The 17,147-nt window shown below is 49.5% G+C and overlaps 1 protein-coding gene across 4 annotated transcripts in view; it reads left to right on the forward strand.

Annotated features, from left to right (window-relative positions):
- The window catches only part of C28H10orf71 (chromosome 28 C10orf71 homolog), a 28,383-nt gene extending 16,485 nt beyond the window's left edge, over window positions 1-11,898 (forward strand). For all 4 annotated transcript variants that reach the window (XM_038578049.1, XM_038578046.1, XM_038578047.1 and 1 more), the window contains exons 2-4: window positions 1,843-1,945; window positions 2,186-2,350; window positions 6,754-11,898. In XM_038578049.1, coding sequence (XP_038433977.1) covers window positions 6,893-11,164 — 4,272 coding nt within the window. In that variant the 5' untranslated portion in view covers window positions 1,843-1,945; window positions 2,186-2,350; window positions 6,754-6,892 and the 3' untranslated portion in view covers window positions 11,165-11,898. The remainder of the gene's footprint in view (window positions 1-1,842; window positions 1,946-2,185; window positions 2,351-6,753) is intronic.
- The last annotated feature ends 5,249 nt before the right edge of the window (window positions 11,899-17,147 follow it).

Consider the following 17,147-nt stretch of genomic DNA (forward strand, 5'->3'; position numbering starts at 1 on the left):
GATCATGTGAACTGGGTTCTGAAGCATAGGTAAGACCCAAGCAGGTAACAGTGGAAAATAAAAGTAAAGAATTCCAGGGAGCAGGAGCAATGTGTGCAAAGGCCCTGAGGCATGCTCTGAAAGCCAAGCATGAGGAGGGAGACAGCCCAAGAGGAGGATGGAAACGGAGGCTCTTTTTAAGGAAGCTCATTTTCATTCTTTAAAACTGGGAGACCGAGCAGCCCTGGTGGCTCAGTGGTTTAACACTGCCTTCAGCCCAGGGTGTGATCCTGGGGTCCTGGGATCGAGTCCCACATCAAGCTCCCTGCATGGAGCCTGCTTCTCTCTCTGCCTGTGTCTCTGCCTCTCTTTCTGTGTGTGTCTCTCATGAATGAATAAATAAAATCTTAAAAAAAAATAAAAAATAAAAATAAAACTGGGAGGCCATGGAGGGATTCTAAGCAAGAGCCTGACATGAACAGATTTGAGTTTTACAAGATGTTCTTGAATGCAGTGTTGAGAATGAATACAGAATAGCCCAAGGGAGTAGCCCAAAGCAGTGAGCAGGACAGATCCACACTGGCCTCTAAAAAGTGTGCTTCAGCGGCAATGACAGAGATCCTGTGAGACAGTTTCCCTAACTGTTCACAGAACAAATGCTACCACATCCTTCTGCGCCCACATCTTAGCCAGGTGCAAGTTGGATTGGTTCCATCCTTAGCCCTAAGCTCTATACTTCGGGGGAGCAGCAGGCAGTGGAATGGGCCCACTATTCCGTGACACAGAAGGATCAGTCCGAATTTTTCTGATGGCCTTAATACCCAAGGGCTGTGGTTCTTCTCAAGAGAATGTGTCCTTCAGTCTCACTCCTTCTTTTCTCTGTTTCAGTTTGCCCTCCAGAAAAATTGAGCATAAGGATACCCAGCTCAGAACATTACCACATTTATTCAGTTTCTATGTTGACAAGCTGACTCCACAAAAGCAAATCAGACTTCTCTTCTGAGTCAAGCAATTTTCTTTGTAGTTGAGGAGAAAACAAAACAACCACCCATTCCCAAGACATATGGATTTTTATGTGTGACCTGTGACAATACAGCATGAGCTATGGAAACAGGACGCCCAGCATGGTGTGAGGACAAATGACAGTCTGGGAGTCAGGGACGAGGCCGGCCCCACAGTGGTAGACACAAGGCCCTCTGTGGGCCTCCAAAGAAATGTCCTCCACAAATCTGAGTGACTGTGATTATTAATATTATTAATAAAATACCATGGACTAGGTTAACATCCAGGAGCTGAGAAGAGGAAGGTCCTTCAGGAAGCCCCAGTGGTCTGCATTGAAAATTTGCATAATGGATTTATTTTAATTAGTTTACACTTCATTCTGAGTACTCTTAAAATTCTCCTGGGCAGCTTTTTGGTTCTTTAAGCTGTCAAAATAGATACTCAAGCCTCCTGCCAACAATAAATCGAACACTGTGCTACTGCTTGCTGAGTGGATTCAAGTTCTGCCACTTGAGTTCTCTTTATTGCAAAACCTGAGTTATTAATCCACATGGGAAAAGGCCTTTGGTCAGATTCGACTAGCAAAAAATAGTCCACAACTGTGCCAACCATATTAGAAATCCCAAAGGCTTAAAACAGGTTCCTAAAGATTTAATGAATATTGAAAGCAATAGATATGGGCTCTATATTGTTTTCACCAAAAATGCCTATGTCTGGAATTTTGTTGAGGTCAAGTGTGGATTTAAAAATATATATTTGAAACCCAACTGTATTATTGACATTTAAAGACATGTTTTGCACCTGATGCATCTTGACCAGTTGGTCAGTTGGGGTCACTGACACTATTTTTCTTCTTTCTAGATGGGCTATGATGATAGCAAATGTAAGCATGAGAAGAAGTTTTAAAACTACAGATCCTAAATCCCAGCAAAGCAGGCACATGCAGCCCCCACTGCTGTAACAGGTATGGAACCAACCCAAAGAAACACCTTCCATTGTCAGCTACTGTGCTGAAGGGCTCCACTGGGCGTTGGGAGAAGAGGGAGTGGGACCAGGCTTGGAGACTACTTTATGAGTGTCCCATCCCAACCCAGGCAAATCAAATCAGAATTGACAAAGCTATCTGAATAAAGGTCTCCTTCCTGAGCCAGAAGAAATGTGGTTACAGCAGTTCTTTCTTATCCATGGTTTTGATATTTTGCAGTTTCAGCTACCTACGGTCAACCACGGTCCAGAAGCACATGATCCTCCCTCTGACATATGGTCAGAAGTCAATAGTAACCTAATCCTACATCACAGTGCCCAAGTCATTCGTCCCACATCATCTTGTCACGTAGACATTTTATCGTCTCACATCATCACAGGAAGGGTGAGTATAATACAATAAGATTTGAAAGAGAGAGAGAGACCACATTCACATAACTGTTATTATAGTATATTGTTACAGTTGTTCTATTTACTATTGAGCATTGGTAATCTTGTACTGTGTCTAATTTGTCAATTAAATTTTATCATAGGGAAATCGTAGTATGTATAGGATTCAATACTACTATTCGTAGTTTCAGCCACCCACTGGGGGTCTTGGAATGTATCCCCCATGGATAAGGGGGAGACTACTATATTTTCCGAATACTCCAATATCAGTGAACATCTTTTATTACTGTTTGGAATTATGACACAAACCTCAGACCAGTTAGGGTTCTTTGACTATGCACAAAAGAAACAGAAACTGGACAAATTCAATTGAAATAGGTGGTAAAAGGAAATTGGAGCCCTTGCAGACTCAAGGTGAAGGCTGAAGTTCCAGGCTGGGAAAAGATGAGCAGACAGACAGCCACTGGAGAGAACATCCAAGCGTATTTCCATCCTGGTGTCATCCCAGGAGAAACAGGACAGGGGCATGGCCTGGGTCTCACATCTGCGCTTGGCCCAGGGAGGTCTCAGCAAGCACCTTGACTTTCAGCCCCACCAACACTAAACACAGTGGGGAGAAGAAATTGCCCCCCAAACCATCAAATGTTTTTACTCAGGGGAGAAAGATGGAAGCTGAGTGTTCAAAAAAATAACAAGTATCTGCTAATAGTGAGGCGGGGGCGGGGGTGGATTTCATTGCCTGGAGGTTTTTTACTTAACTCCAAGATTCTAAATTTAAATCTCCAACTATTTTATTTTCCTCTAAAATGTGGAAGTATGGAAACCCCAGTATCACCATTAACAAGTACAGCCATTGCTAAGATTAAGATCCCAGCATTCAGGACACCTGAAGCCTCCCCTAACTATATACGTAGAACCTCAAGGTCCAGAAAACTTGACTCACAGTGGTCGAAGCCATTAAGATCCCCCACCCTACCCCAATAACACAACTTCCAGAAGAGGTAGTCCTGGCACATGCTCACAGCTCAGCAATGCTGTCAGGGACCCAGGGCTACTCTGCTCACCAGGCAAGTTGCCTTTTAATTGTCATTGCAAAGTCAATGCCTTGGTGTTATGAGTTGAGTTGTATCCCCCAGACTTTTATATGTTGAAGCCCTAACTCCCGGGGACCTCAGAATGTGCTTTTATTTGGGAAATGGGGTGATTGCAGATGTAATTAGTTAAGATCAGATCATAGGGTGGGCTCTACTCCAACAGGACTGGTGCTTTCATAAAAAGGGGAAATTTGGACACAGAGACACAGACACAGGAAAGACAATATGAAGAGAGAGAAGGTGGTCATGTAAAAGCCAAGGAGAATAGCCTGGAACAGAACCTTCCCTCACAGCCCAGAGAAGGAACAAACCCCACTGACAGCTGATTTGGGACTTCTAGCCTCCAGAATTGTGAGATACTAAATTTCTGTTGTGCAAGCCAGCACTCTGTGGTTCATCGTTGGCCATAGCAAACAAACACACTCTGTCTCTGGCTTTGTGTCTGCATTAGAAGCAGGAGGAAACAGCACCAACAGAATGGAAACAACAGGGACTATTCCTTTGATCAGAAAGGCCAGGAAAAAAAAAAAAAAAAGAAAGGCCAGGGACTCCTTGGGGGCTTAATGGCTGAGGGTCTGCCTTCGGCTCAGGTCGTGACCCCAGGGTCCTGGGATCGAGTCCCACATCGGGCTCCTCTTGGGGAGCCTGCTTCTTCCTCTGCTTATGTCTCTACCTCTCTCTGTGTGTCTCTCACGAATAAATAAATAAAATCCTTAAAAAAGAAGGAAAAAAGAAAGGCCAGAACTTCCCCAACATCAGAATGCTTCCATCCCTGTGACAGGCGCTGTGCCACCCAGAAGGAGAAGCCAGTGGGAAAGGGAGTGAGGTTGGCCAGCCAGCAGGGTCTGAAAGCTGAAGCAGAAGTCCTTGGCCTTCTAAAAGGCCTGGACTCTCCTCTCTGGGGAGACACAGCCCTGATTTTCAAGGCAGGGCTAAGGAACATGTAAATAGAAGCTTTCACAGAGCTGGCTCATCCAGTTCACTAGAACTCAGGGTCCCTCCTTCCTCCAGCACAGCCAGCTCAGTTTTCTCATTCACAAAACCAGGTCAGCCTGCCAACAAGTCAGCACTGGAAACTCACCATCAGGCTGTGGTCAAGATACAGTAAAACAAGCAAACAAAAAGCCCAAAGAAGGCTGGCCTTCAGGACCGAAACACAATGCCACTGGCACAGCAGCAACAGACCTGGGTGGGACATCTCATGCACTATCCCCCATGGGGGACCAGGAGAGGACACGGGATGCCTGATGTGCAGGCCCTACCTCCCCCTTGGGAGCATCTTCATCTTCCATCCCCTAAAGCCCTGGTGGTGTCATCACTCTGACCAGCCAGGCAAGAAGGGAAGCATGCAGCCTTGCCGGCTTCTGCTGCTGATGTGAACGGAGCTACCATGTGACAATGTCATCTGTCAGCTGAGGACTCAGAGCACCCTGCCAGATGTTCACTGTCCCAAATGCCCACCACTTGGGCCCACTCTAGGGTCTATACCTGCTATTTTATCTAACTTTTAATGTATTCATTGACTTGTTCCCTGTCTGGGCCAGAACTGTTCCAGGCAGTGGAAGGATGTACCCCAGCAGTAGTGGTCAGGGTCCCAGCAGAAGCAGCTTCCTCAGACAGGACCCAGAAGGAAAAGCAACATACCACCTCACACCTATTAGGATGGCTACCATGAAAAAAAAAAAACAAAAACATAAAATAACAAGTGCTGGCAAGGCTGTGGACAAGCTAGAACTCTGTGCACTGCTGGTGAGAATGCAAAGTGATAGAACCACCATGAAAACAGTAAGGAACTTCCTCAAAAGATTTAAAATGGAATTACCATATGATCCAGCAATTCCATGTCTAGGCAATTCCACGTGCCCAAAAGAATTGGAAGCAGAATCTTGAACAGGTAATTTGTATACCCACGTTCATAGCAGAATTGTTCACAGTACCCAAAAGTGGAAACAGCCTAAATATTCATTGAGAGATGAATGGATAAACAAAAGAGAATAAACATACAGTGGACTATTATTCAGCCTTAAAAAGGAAAGAAATTGAATGGAAGTGGATGATCCTTGAGGACATCATGCTAAGTGAATCAGCCAGTCACAAAAAGACAAATACTGTGTGATTCCACTCATATGAAGGACCTAGAATAATAAAATTCATGGAGACAGAAAGTAGACAGTGGCTGCCAGGGGCTGCATCGGCAGCAGGTGGAGGGTAGAGTGGAATTGATATCTGACGGATACAGAGTCTCAGTGGGGAATGCTGTCAAAGTTCTAGAGTTGGATGGTGGTGATGGCTGCACCAATATGAATGCATTTAACACCACTGAACTGTATACTTAGAATGGTTAAGTTGGTAACTTTTATTTCATGTGTATTTCACCACATTTTTTTTTTAAAAGAAGAAAATCTAATGAAGAGACCATAACAGAGGTATAAGAATTAGGGAGAGCCCAGCATGTGGAGCCACTCAGGAAGTGAGGAAGCCATCCTCCCCACATCCCCAGGGGGCAAGGGGAGCAGTGAGAGTCTGAGCCCAGGGGAGGGGGCCGTAGTTAGAGAAGACTGCAGCATTGCCAGGACCCCATGCCACAGCCAGGAACAGGGATGGAGGGAAAATGCTGGGGAATCTGGCTCCCTCCAGGCTCCCCCCAGCATCTTCCACTGGTCACCCAACTCTCTAACTGGTAAGTTAGAGAGTTCAGGAGCCCAGGTGCTACAGGCTCTTGGGGACTGTACCCTCTTGGGCACAGTGAGAGAATGTGGGGAGGGGACACCCCCTGGAATGTCAGGGAAGACCTCTCCACAAAAATGGCACATCTGAACCACAGGCACTGTACCAGGCAGGGTTCTCCAGAGGAACAGGACCAATAGCATGTGTAGATATAAAAAGAGATTTGTTTTAAGGAACTGGCTCATGTAGTCATGGTTGCTGGCGGGTGTGACATCTGCAGAGCAGACTGGAGACCCAGGCGGATTGGTGTTGCAGCTCCAGTCCGGAGACCTGAGGCAGAATTCTCCCGTGCTCTGGGGAGCTCAGTCTTTGAGATGTGGCCCACCCACATTACAGAAGGTGGGAATCTGCTTTACTCGTAGTCCATTGATTTAAATGTTAATTACATCTAAAAAATACTTTCATAGCAACATCTAGATATATTTGCCCAAAAACTGGCCACTGGGGCCTGACCAGGTTTTGACACATAAAATTAACCATCAAAGGTACGATTACCCATCTAGACCAGCATGTAGTTCTCATATGGAGCCACTAAGTTGGATATCCTATTCATACCCTACACGTCTTTCTTTTACAGAGAAAAAAAAACCACACTGTGCAATTGATTGCATCTGGTCAATAGGAAGCTCTAGTTTTGTGGGAAGAGGGCTGCTCTTCCAGAATCGTCACACAGAGGCACCCTCTGGCTGACCAGGGACAGTCTTCCCAGCTGGTGGATGATGCAGGGGAATAAGAAGTGCACGGACGGGTTCAGCGACTCCTCAAGCATCGGCAGTGTGCTGGACGATGCGGACAGGGAAGTGAGCAGCCTCACAGACCGGGCGTTCCGGAGCTTGTGCATCTCAGAGGACACATCTTTTAACGACTCTGACCTGACCCTGTCCCCGGATATCAGCCGCCAGGTGTTTGGAAATTTTCACCAGGGAACGGTGAGCCACACCCACAGGAAGAGCAGCATTTGGAGCCAGTTACCATCACAAGGCACCGAGCATGCAGGCTGGGCGGCCACATTCCAACAGCTACCCAAGTATGTTCAAGGAGAGGAAAAGTATCCCAAAAGCAGCCCCCCACTGACACCAGCCCAGAGGAGACTGGAGGTGCCAGTTTCTGGCCTGAGGAGCAGCAACAAGCCTGTTTCTAAAGTGTCATCGCTAATCAAATCTTTTGACAGGACCGAGAGCCAACATTGTGACAGCCGGCCTCCTACCAGTAAGCCCCCAGCTCTCAAAAATCCCCCCAAATTTGCTCCTCTTCCAGAAAGTGGCATCAACTTCTGCTTCGATTCTGCCTTTCTGACTGTCAGGAGGGTGCCTGCTGAAGTCTCTAGTGCCCATCAGAATAGCCATCAGCCTGGCAGGAAGCACGGAGAGCAGGAGTCCCCCAAGAATCCTGAAATGGCCAGTCACAACTCCAGCAGCTTCCTCCCAACACCCGAAAATGTGGCCAACTCGTTTGAGCCAAAGTTCCCTTCTTCGCCCCACAAGCCAGCCAAGGGCGAGCCTGGAAGGGGTAAGGACTGGCCTCGCAAAGGGACCTTTCTTCATAGTGAAAACAGTGCTTTTGAGTCATGGAATGCCCACCAACCGAGGCTGCCTGAGAGAAAGGAGGCTGCTGACCCTGTCCCAGAAAGCAAGGCTCCCAAGCACTATGAGGACACACCCCTGTTAAGAGAGCCCCTGGCCCCTGAACACCATGTTTCCCCCTGCCAAGCCCAGGCCAGCTGTAGTCAGGATGAGAACAGGCTGACAGCAGGGGCTCTCACCACATCTGGATCCTGGGGAGCTAGAGATCCAGGAGCCCAGATATTCCCTGTGGAGGGAGAAGCTTCTAGCTCACAGCCTGACCCTCAGGTGAAGCCGACCCAGGCCCCATGGAGGAAACCAAAGCCTAGCAAGGGAAGGAAAGAAAGTCTACCAGATGCTTCGGAAGAGAAGAAGCAGGCCACCAGAAGAGGCCCAGCCTTGTATACAAAGCACAATCCCCAGGGACAATTTCCAGAAAACGAGGCTCTTGACATGCCCATGGACCCCAATGAGCATTACAGTCCTCCTTTTAACATCAGTAAGCTTCTGACCCCTGTCATACCCACCAAGCATGTCCTGGATCCACCTGACAGTCAGCTGGTGGAGATAACCCCATCTCCCTCAGGACAGCTCAACGGGTACCAAGAGAAGGAGCCCAGTGAATGTCAATCTTGGGACACCTACAAATCCAAAGCCCCTAGCCTGTTGTTCAACCTTAAGGATGTGCGGAAGCGTGTTAAGAGCACATACAGTCCGTCACCTCTCTTGAAAGGCCTTGAGGAGAAAACCAGAGGCAAGCAAGAACCCATGAGCAATGGCGTCATCCTTCCCAATGGGCTTGAGGAGAGCTCTCCAAACGAGCTCTCTAAGGAGAGGCCAGCTGACGGCCCTTCTGGGTCACACATCAGTACCCAGAAGGACCCTAAGGCTGACCCTGGTGCTGCCTCTGAAGACAGCTATCTAACTCTTAGCTCACCTCCAGCTACCACCCAAGCCCCCTTCTGTGTCAACGGGGAGGGAGATGACAGAAACAGCTACGAGAAGGATGACGGAGAACCAGAGATGGGCACTGCCAAGTCCGCCGAGTGTCCAGACTCTGGGGAACGCTGCCCCAGGAAGCACCTGTCCCTGAGGCTTTGCAGCAGAGAGCCTGAAGCAGGGAAGGCTGCAGAGAAATCAGGGACCCCCAGCCTAGAGAAGGGGTTCTTGAGATCCGTGTCTCAAGAAACAGAATCCGAGAGAGAGGCAGGATTCCAGAATCCGAACTTTAACCAGAAATTCTCCCCAGGGCCCCTCTCTCCCGAGGAAGAAGATGTGTTTTACAGTGACACACAATCTGATTTCATGCCAGGCTTCAAAAGTAAGGCCAAATTCAGCACCAGCTCTTCAGACCAGTCCTTTGCCTCATTTGAGGATCAGCAGAAAACGTGGTTCAGCGAGAGCCAGCAGGAAGACAGGAGGAATGATGGAAGTGCAGGAGACAGTCAGAAGGATGAGAAGGAGAAGACGATGGGGAAAGATGAGCTGCCGCACTGTGCCCTACGTAACGGGCCGGTGTGCATACAGGAGCACAGCAAGGGGGGACTGCTGCAAGGAGAAGGGGAAGGTTTGTCTGGATGTAGGCCCAGGAAGACGTCGAGAGAGGAAGCTAACTTCAGAGGCACTTGGATGGGGGGAAGTAAGGATACAAGCAAAGACCTTACCCCCTCACCATCTTCCACTTCAAACAAGCACATACTGTTTGCAATTAAAGACAACACCCTCAGGGCCACCCCCGTGATAAAACCCATCATGCTGCCCCTTCTGAGGACCCTGTCATCAGAGGACCCACTGGGCAGTAGCCACAAAGAGGAGGACTTGCCAAAGCCAGGCTGGGGAGAAGAGGCTGGTGGTCTCTGTGGCCCTGAGAGCCAGGAAATGGCCAATACCCCGACACCCGCTAGCACGCAGGGCACACACTTGAAGCACACAGCCTGGGAGGGCATGGACCATGGGCAGGTGCCCAGCATGGTGGGCTGGATGGAGACTCCTCAGCCAGTCCCAACAAGAAATGTCCCATCTCCTCCACTCATGGGAGAGGATAAAGGGCTGAAGCCACGACAGGTTGCGGCAAAGGAAGGCAAGAACAGTTCCATGGACCAGGGGAAGCCGGATGCTCCAAGGCGCATCCCCACCATCGCTTTGCCCCAAGGCGACCCAGAAGACCAGCCACCCCCACAGCAGCTGGGGATGTGCTGGGAAGAGCACACACAAGATTTCAAAAGTCACTTATTGTCTACACCTAGAGCAGGGCCCCCAGGGAGAAGATTGGTTCCTGGTGAGATGGCAACTTCCCCTAATGCCAGCTCCCTGGATGAGAGCAGCGCGTGCTCCCCTGCCACCAGCAGCATTTGGGACGATGCTTCCCAGGCCCCCACCAAGCCAGGCCTGCTGCCAGGGGAGCCTCCTCACCCCAGCCCCTGGGCCAGCCCCTACTCTGCTGGGGTTGCCCGCAGGGAGGACCTGACACATGCCCTCACATGGGAAGCTGGCTCAGACCCCCAACTTGAGCCAAGCACAGAAGACCTCCGGACACTTTCTCCAAGAGGTTTGGTGCTGGACACGGCCACCAGCTCTGTGGGCCTCCCTGAGAAACCAGAGCCTCCGGCTCAGCTGGAGAGAGCGGCCGGCAAGCCACCTGCGGTGCCCCCCAAAACAGAGAAGGCCCTACGGCGGGCGAAAAAGCTGGCCAGCAAGAGGAGAAAGACCGACCAACTGCAAGAAAAACATGGTGAAACCGGAGAAGAAAAGCCCTGCCTGGAGGACTGGGAGCAGAGGCCACCGTCCCCTGGAGAGAGACCCCGACCCAGGTTCCCCACGGTCCGCTCCCTGCCGCCTCCCATCCACCGCCACTCAGTGTCTGCCTTCTCAGAGCCACTCAGGAGGCAGCCTGGGGGACCCCAGTCCCTTACACCTCTGCCCCCTTACCCTGCCACCCAGAAGGTCCTCCAAGATCCCCAATCTGGAGAGTACTTTGTCTTCGATCTGCCACTCCAGGTGAAAATCAAGACCTTCTATGACCCAGAGACGGGCAAATATGTCAAGGTCCCCATCCCATCCTCTGAGGGAGGTTCCCCCGAGCTGCCCCCACCCAACACACCTGCTGCTCGCTACATGCTGTACCCCCACTTCCGGCCCCTGCCCGTGACAGCCTTGATGCCCCTGCGCTGCTCCTCTCAGCTCTCTGCCCCCACCTTCTTAAGGCAGGGCCTTCACCCCACCGAGGCGGCCAGCCCTGGGTCCCAGAGAGCCTGTGAGGCCGGCCTGCAGCTGGCCCCAAAGCCTCGAGGCGACCCCACCCAGCACCCCGCAGGCCAGTGCCCTGAAGCACCTCCGCGGTGCCTGGGGGAGGAGGGAGATGCTTCACACCTGGGCATCATCTCCACCAACGACCTAGAGGACTTTGCCACAGAAGGCGTTTCTTGAGAACCACAGCAGACTAACCCCCCTCAAATAAACCCAGAAGAACTTACTTCCCCTTTCCCCAAAACAGTCACTTACATACACACACACAGACACACACACACAGACACACACACACACACACACACACACACACATACACAAATCAACACATACTTAGCCATGTGGGATCCCTAAAGTCTCAAAGGAAGTGGGGATTCTGAGAAAACCCCAGCTGAAAGGCTTCCTGGGCCTCCCCTCCCTGGGAGGGCACAGTTTGCATGACCGGGTCCCTCCTAAGCTCCTTCCCTGATCCTGGATCTGGCCTCCTTCCCTCTTCCTTCTCCCCTCCCTTACTCTGTCCCCCTCTGGCCATGCCACTGCGGTGGGTCCAGCCTATTCCTAATGACCGTAACTGCTCTGCTCCGGCATCCCACCTAATTCTTCTCAAGGGCCAGCTCACGCAGTGAGAAAGCTCCCAAGACCCCCAGAAACAGCACACTGCACTGTGCCCAGCCCTGCCCAGCGAGCAGACCACCCAGCCCAGCCCCTCCAGGTCCAGTGGGCCCAGAGAAGGGCCTCCATCCCTCCCCACTGCAGGAGCCATTTCCAGCTCACCAGGCAGAAATGGCTCAGGACTGGCCCCAGGCAACCCTGCAGAAATGTTTATTTGGATAGAATGGGTTTTCTTTACTGAGGAAGCTTTCCTCTGAAAGCTATTTTCTGATAAAGAAAAGGCTACCTTTTAAAAAGTGAAACAAGCTTGTGGATATGGTTCTGTCCCACTCCCACCTTCCATCTCTGGGCAGTGGCGGGTCTCCACTGGTAGGTTAAGTGCCTTGTGCTCTCCCAGCCTTCCCCCACCGCCAGCCACGCGGGGGCTTCACATTTGAGCAGAGCAGCCTTAGCACCTAATGTCATTCTGATGCTCCTCCTCGAGCTCCCAGCATCATCCCTGCCTTCCCAGGGCTGGGCTCCCCATCAAGGCCTGAGTCAGGCCCCAGGTATCCCAATTTCATGACTGTTATCTGTGCCCTGTGCTCAAAAGGAAATTGTATTTTCCCAACTCCCTGGCCTTCGAGGAAGTGGAGGGAAGTCTCTGATCCAGGTCAAGGGAGCAAAATGCAATAACCATCTCTGCACCTCTGAGAACAGGGACGGTCTGTGAGCACAAGCCCACTGTGGGCAACTGTGCTGAGAAGGAAAGCAGGCTGGTCCTCATGGGCTTCCACCCAGGGCATTCGCTGAAGCAACTTCATTCTTGTGCTATGGGAAAGACAGGGGCAAACACATCTTCCCTCCTTGTTTAGCAAGGGCAGCTGTCATGGCAGCTGTCGGGACTGTGCTGCCCATGTCCCATGGGACCCCACTAAATGCATCATCCTTGTTCTTTTGGCAAAGATGCTATTCCCAGGCTAGAAAAAATGGCACAGAACTCACCAAGTCCCAGATTCGCACAAATACAAGGGCTCTAGCTTATTCTTGGTCATGAATTGGATTCAGGAATTTCTACCTATTTGTTTTCCCAACAAGTACAGCCACACCTTAATTTCATTGTGAAAATACTACACCAACCCCCTGGCTCAATGCCGTGATGAGTCAACCAGATGATTAGCCAGGAACACAGGCAGGCTGCCGTCCGAGAAGTCTGGTTCCCAGGAGTCACTCATCGGGGTGCAAGTGAGACAAACAAGCTACGATCTTGGCTCTGCCACTGTGGCTTAAGCATCCTCCCACCTTGCTTTCATCTTATTCAAATAGGAAATGTGATATCTCATTTTTAAATTCTCAGGGCCCCAGGGAAAAGAATAGCCTAACAAAAGTAGAATCCTTCTGTTAAATAAATAAATAAATAAATAAATAAATAAATAAATAAATAAATAAATAAATAAAAATTTTTTTAAAACCATAGTAATGGTAACTGTGTCCCCACAAGGAAAAATATATTTTCACTAAGGGTAGCTCATGTTTGCGGAAGCAGTCATCATCTGTCTTAGAAACAACAGAAGCAGAGCTACGGTAGAGCTGAAAGCATAAAGGCAGATATTTGGAGATGAAGGCCAACTTCCCTGTGAATGTGCCAGAGGAACGGCGAGAACTGCGTCTGGCAGAAAGCAACATCCACTCAGGGTGCAGGGATTCCTGGGACACCTGGCTCTGCAGCAGGTCAGCCGGAGGGAAGACCTCCACCTGACAGCAAGGTGCCTATGTTCCTAGGAAGCAGGTAATGCTTCCAGGGGACAAAAGCAATGAACACCAACTCATTTGGAAATCATGTTCTCTTCCCTCCTTCCTCTTTCCCTCTCTTCCTCCCCTCCTCTCCTTTTCCCTAACTCTCTGTTTTACTCTCTCCCTCCTATTACAAACATTTTCAGAGTCCCTACTCGCTGCCAAGCACTTCACTGGGCACCTAAAGATATACCATGATAATAAGATCTGGTCTTCACACCCAGAGAATTAAAATCTAACAAAGAAGAAAGACAGTTATAGTCCTGCATGGTAAGCAATTTAACAGTGGTCTGAGGAGAATCTTTTTTTTTTTTTTTTTTTTTTTTTTTTTTTATTTATGACAGTCACACAGAGAGAGAGAGAGAGAGGCAGAGACACAGGCAGAGGGAGAAGCAGGCTCCATGCACTGGGAGCCTGACGTGGGATTCGATCCTAGGTCTCCAGGATCGCGCCCTGGGCCCAAGGCAGGCGCCAAACCGCTGTGCCACCCAGGGATCCCGGTCTGAGGAGAATCTAACTCAGCCTGGAAGGATAAGGGGCTTCCTACAGGAGATGGCACCCAAGCTGAGTCAGCAAATACCAAATAGTACATGAGCTTCTGAAGAAACCAGAATTTCCCCAGCTTTAATCTATCCATCAAACAAAGATGACATTTGTTAAATACTAATAGATTTGCCTTACGATGTCAAAGTATAATGGCTTAGCTAATTGTTAATTTTTTTTAGCATTTTTAATCAGCACAAGAATGAAACCAGGGTAGCCTCACAAGATAGACCTTTGTTGATATATTCCTTCAGCTTCTGAATTAATATTTCACTCTTCTGAGTTACCTGGAAAAAAAAAACATTATTTCTACTATTGTGTTTAATAGAACAGTGGCAAGAACTGTGAAAACAGTTATTTGTGGAAATTATAGGTCAAGGCCATGCTTGCATCTTCTATTTAGTGCACGGCCCTCCTGTGAGTTATGACTCCTCTAAGTATTTCCTGAGGAAGGTACATAAATGTACTTCAAGGGAACAATCAAAAGTCCTGGGGCTATTCAGTAGAAAGTGACCAGGAATTCACACTGTCCATCACATGCTATGTGCCAGCCCTGGAGCCGGGAGCTTTGAGACTGGCCTCCATCCTCGCAACAAACCTCTGAGAGGTATCCTTGTTTGCAAAAGCACTGATCTGCTGAGTAACTTCTCACAGTCACACAGTCACTGAGTGAGGGGGCCACACCAGGAACTCGGGCGGCTCTCACTCTCAGCAGGTGGACACTCTTAACACCCCTTATGCTTCTCGAAGTGTGGTCAATGGATAAGGAAGCTTCCACATTACCAGGGAGTTTGTTAGAAATCCAGAATCTCAGTCTGCATTTTCACAAGAGTCCCCACTGATACATTTGCACATTAAACTTTGAGAAGTGCGAGGAGACTCTTTTTGGCCTGGAAGGGTAAAGATTCCAGGAGATGCGTCCATGCCTTCATGTCTATAGCTTCTCCAGGGGCATGGAAAGAGAGTTACACATTGCGGGGGAGAGCTGCAGGGAAGCCGATTCACATCCCCTATACGAAGGGTGTGTCTAGTAATACAGCCCTCTCTACCTGGCTACAGGGGCTTGAGGTGCACTAAGCTCCCCAACACTGCAAATGTGCCATAGAAGCTAGTGACCCCTTTTCCAAGACACGGATAGATTCAATGCCAAATATGTCCTAACTACATCTTTTGAGTCCCCAGGCTGCATGTGGGACTCGGGTATGACAATGTCATGAGTCCAAAGTCAAAACAGGGCATGGCCACAGGAGTGAAATATAGAAGTGAAACATTTGCAATTTGAAAGAGGAGCTCTAGGGATGCCTGGGTGGCTCAGTGGTTGAGCGTCTACCTTCGGCTCCAAGGCATGATCCTAGGGACCTAGGATCGAGTTCCACATCGGGCTTCCTGCAGGGAACCTGCTTCTCCCTCTGCCTGTGTCTCTGCCTCTCTCTGTGTGTCTCTCATGAATAAAAAAATAAATATTTTTTAAAAAAGAGCTCTAGGCAAAACCCAAATTCTATGCAGGCGAAAAGCATTTTGGCCCAAATAACATTGTAACATTGCACATGATTGTCTTATGTGGGCCATCTATATCATTCAGATATAAAGTCCAAGGTAAGCAGAGCCCCGGGCCATATCACTAGAGCCTGTCACCACCTGCTTACATGTCCTTAGTATCACCCTAGCAGAGCCATCCAAGCAGAGGCCTCCTTCTTGCACTCCTCTGTGTAGATCCAGAACTGCAGCTGATTCTGGTGGGGTTTCTCTCCTTCACCTGCCAGCTCTCAGACAGGAAGCTCAAGCCTTTCTGGGCTTTACCATTACCTGGGCACTTGTTAAGGACAGCACCAGCTCCACTTCCAATTCACCTCATCAGCCTCTGTGGGAAGTGTAAGTGGAAAAGCTCCCCCAGAGACTCTGGTACATTCAGATTCATAAACACCATCCTAAGAAGTGTTCCCACACAAAGGGCCCTGCACTGCCCAGGCCTAGAGTTCTAGCCAGTGGAGGGATATGAGGAGGAAGGGCACATCTGGGTTTGCCTATGGGCAGGGAGAACACACAGGCACTCCCTCTCCGGGTGGAAAGCTGTGGATGGGCAAAGGCACAGCCAGGGTCTGGGACTGTCCAGCATAGCCACCAGCCCTGCCAGAGCCAGGTATTCCTTGAAGTTCTGAAAGGAGGCATGGCCTGATCTCAGAGGAGAGGAAGGGGTCATTGTGAGGAACAGGGCTCCCTTCCAAGGTATTCCAGGGTGGTTCTCTCAAATGGCTGCTACAGACAGTTTCTTCTCAGTTCGTGAGCAGAGATGACCTGCAGGTTTTACTATGGGATTTGGAGCTGCAGATCCTGAAGAACATTAGGCACTACATTTCTGTGACAAAGCAGGTCCCAGATTCTGAAACTGTAGTATCTGCAGCAAACGAGGCAGGGATTTCCGGAATTACAGAAGCGCAAGCTCATGTCCTTGAAGCTCTGAAAGGAGGCCATGGCCTGATCTCAGAGGAGAGGAAGGGGGCATTGTGAGGAACGGGGCTCCCTTCCAAGGTGGTAGAGCCAGCACTCCTGGCACACAAGGAGATAGTGGGGGGTTAAGGAGCCACACACATCATCATTGCCAAGCAAAGTCAGTCTTGCTGTTTGCATCATTTGTCCAAATGCAGTCTAGATTTTAAGTCCTTTCACTGTTCTAGCACTGTTCTCAAGCTCAGTTTATTTTGGGCACTGCCACACAAACACCATCCTCCAGGTACTCCCTGCCATCGGTTCTCCTCCTGGGTCCCAGCCCTGACTTCCATCTCTCATTCCCATCCTTCTTCCCAAGTTCTGAAGTGTTCCTTGCTCTCTTTAGAGCCCTCCCTTTCCCCTTTGTAAAAAGGTGTTGAGTGATGTTGTTGGTGCCTATCATCCTGTCTTCGATGGCTAGTCCTATATTTTCTTCTGAGTTTGGAAAATTTTAGGCTGATGTGCTCTTCTTTCACATTTACAAACTCTAGATGACATTATCAGTCTCACTCTGCATTCCTGTGCTTCCAGCAGCCCATTCTTCTCCGCTGATGGAAAGTCCCAGCAAGCCAAGTCAAGAACTGACCAAGCGGTCTGCTTTTAGCAGAGACTCTCAGCCAACACTGCCATAAGTGGAGCCCCACCTTTGCTCTTCCTTGCAGGGGTCACCTATTGTGTACCCATGTGTGCAGAGTATATGGAGGGCCCTCTGTCCAGCCAAGGGATCCACTACACTGGGCAATGTGAT

Source organism: Canis lupus, chromosome 28 (genome assembly GCF_011100685.1).
Source record: "Canis lupus familiaris isolate Mischka breed German Shepherd chromosome 28, alternate assembly UU_Cfam_GSD_1.0, whole genome shotgun sequence".
NCBI classification, from domain to species: Eukaryota; Metazoa; Chordata; class Mammalia; order Carnivora; family Canidae; genus Canis; species Canis lupus.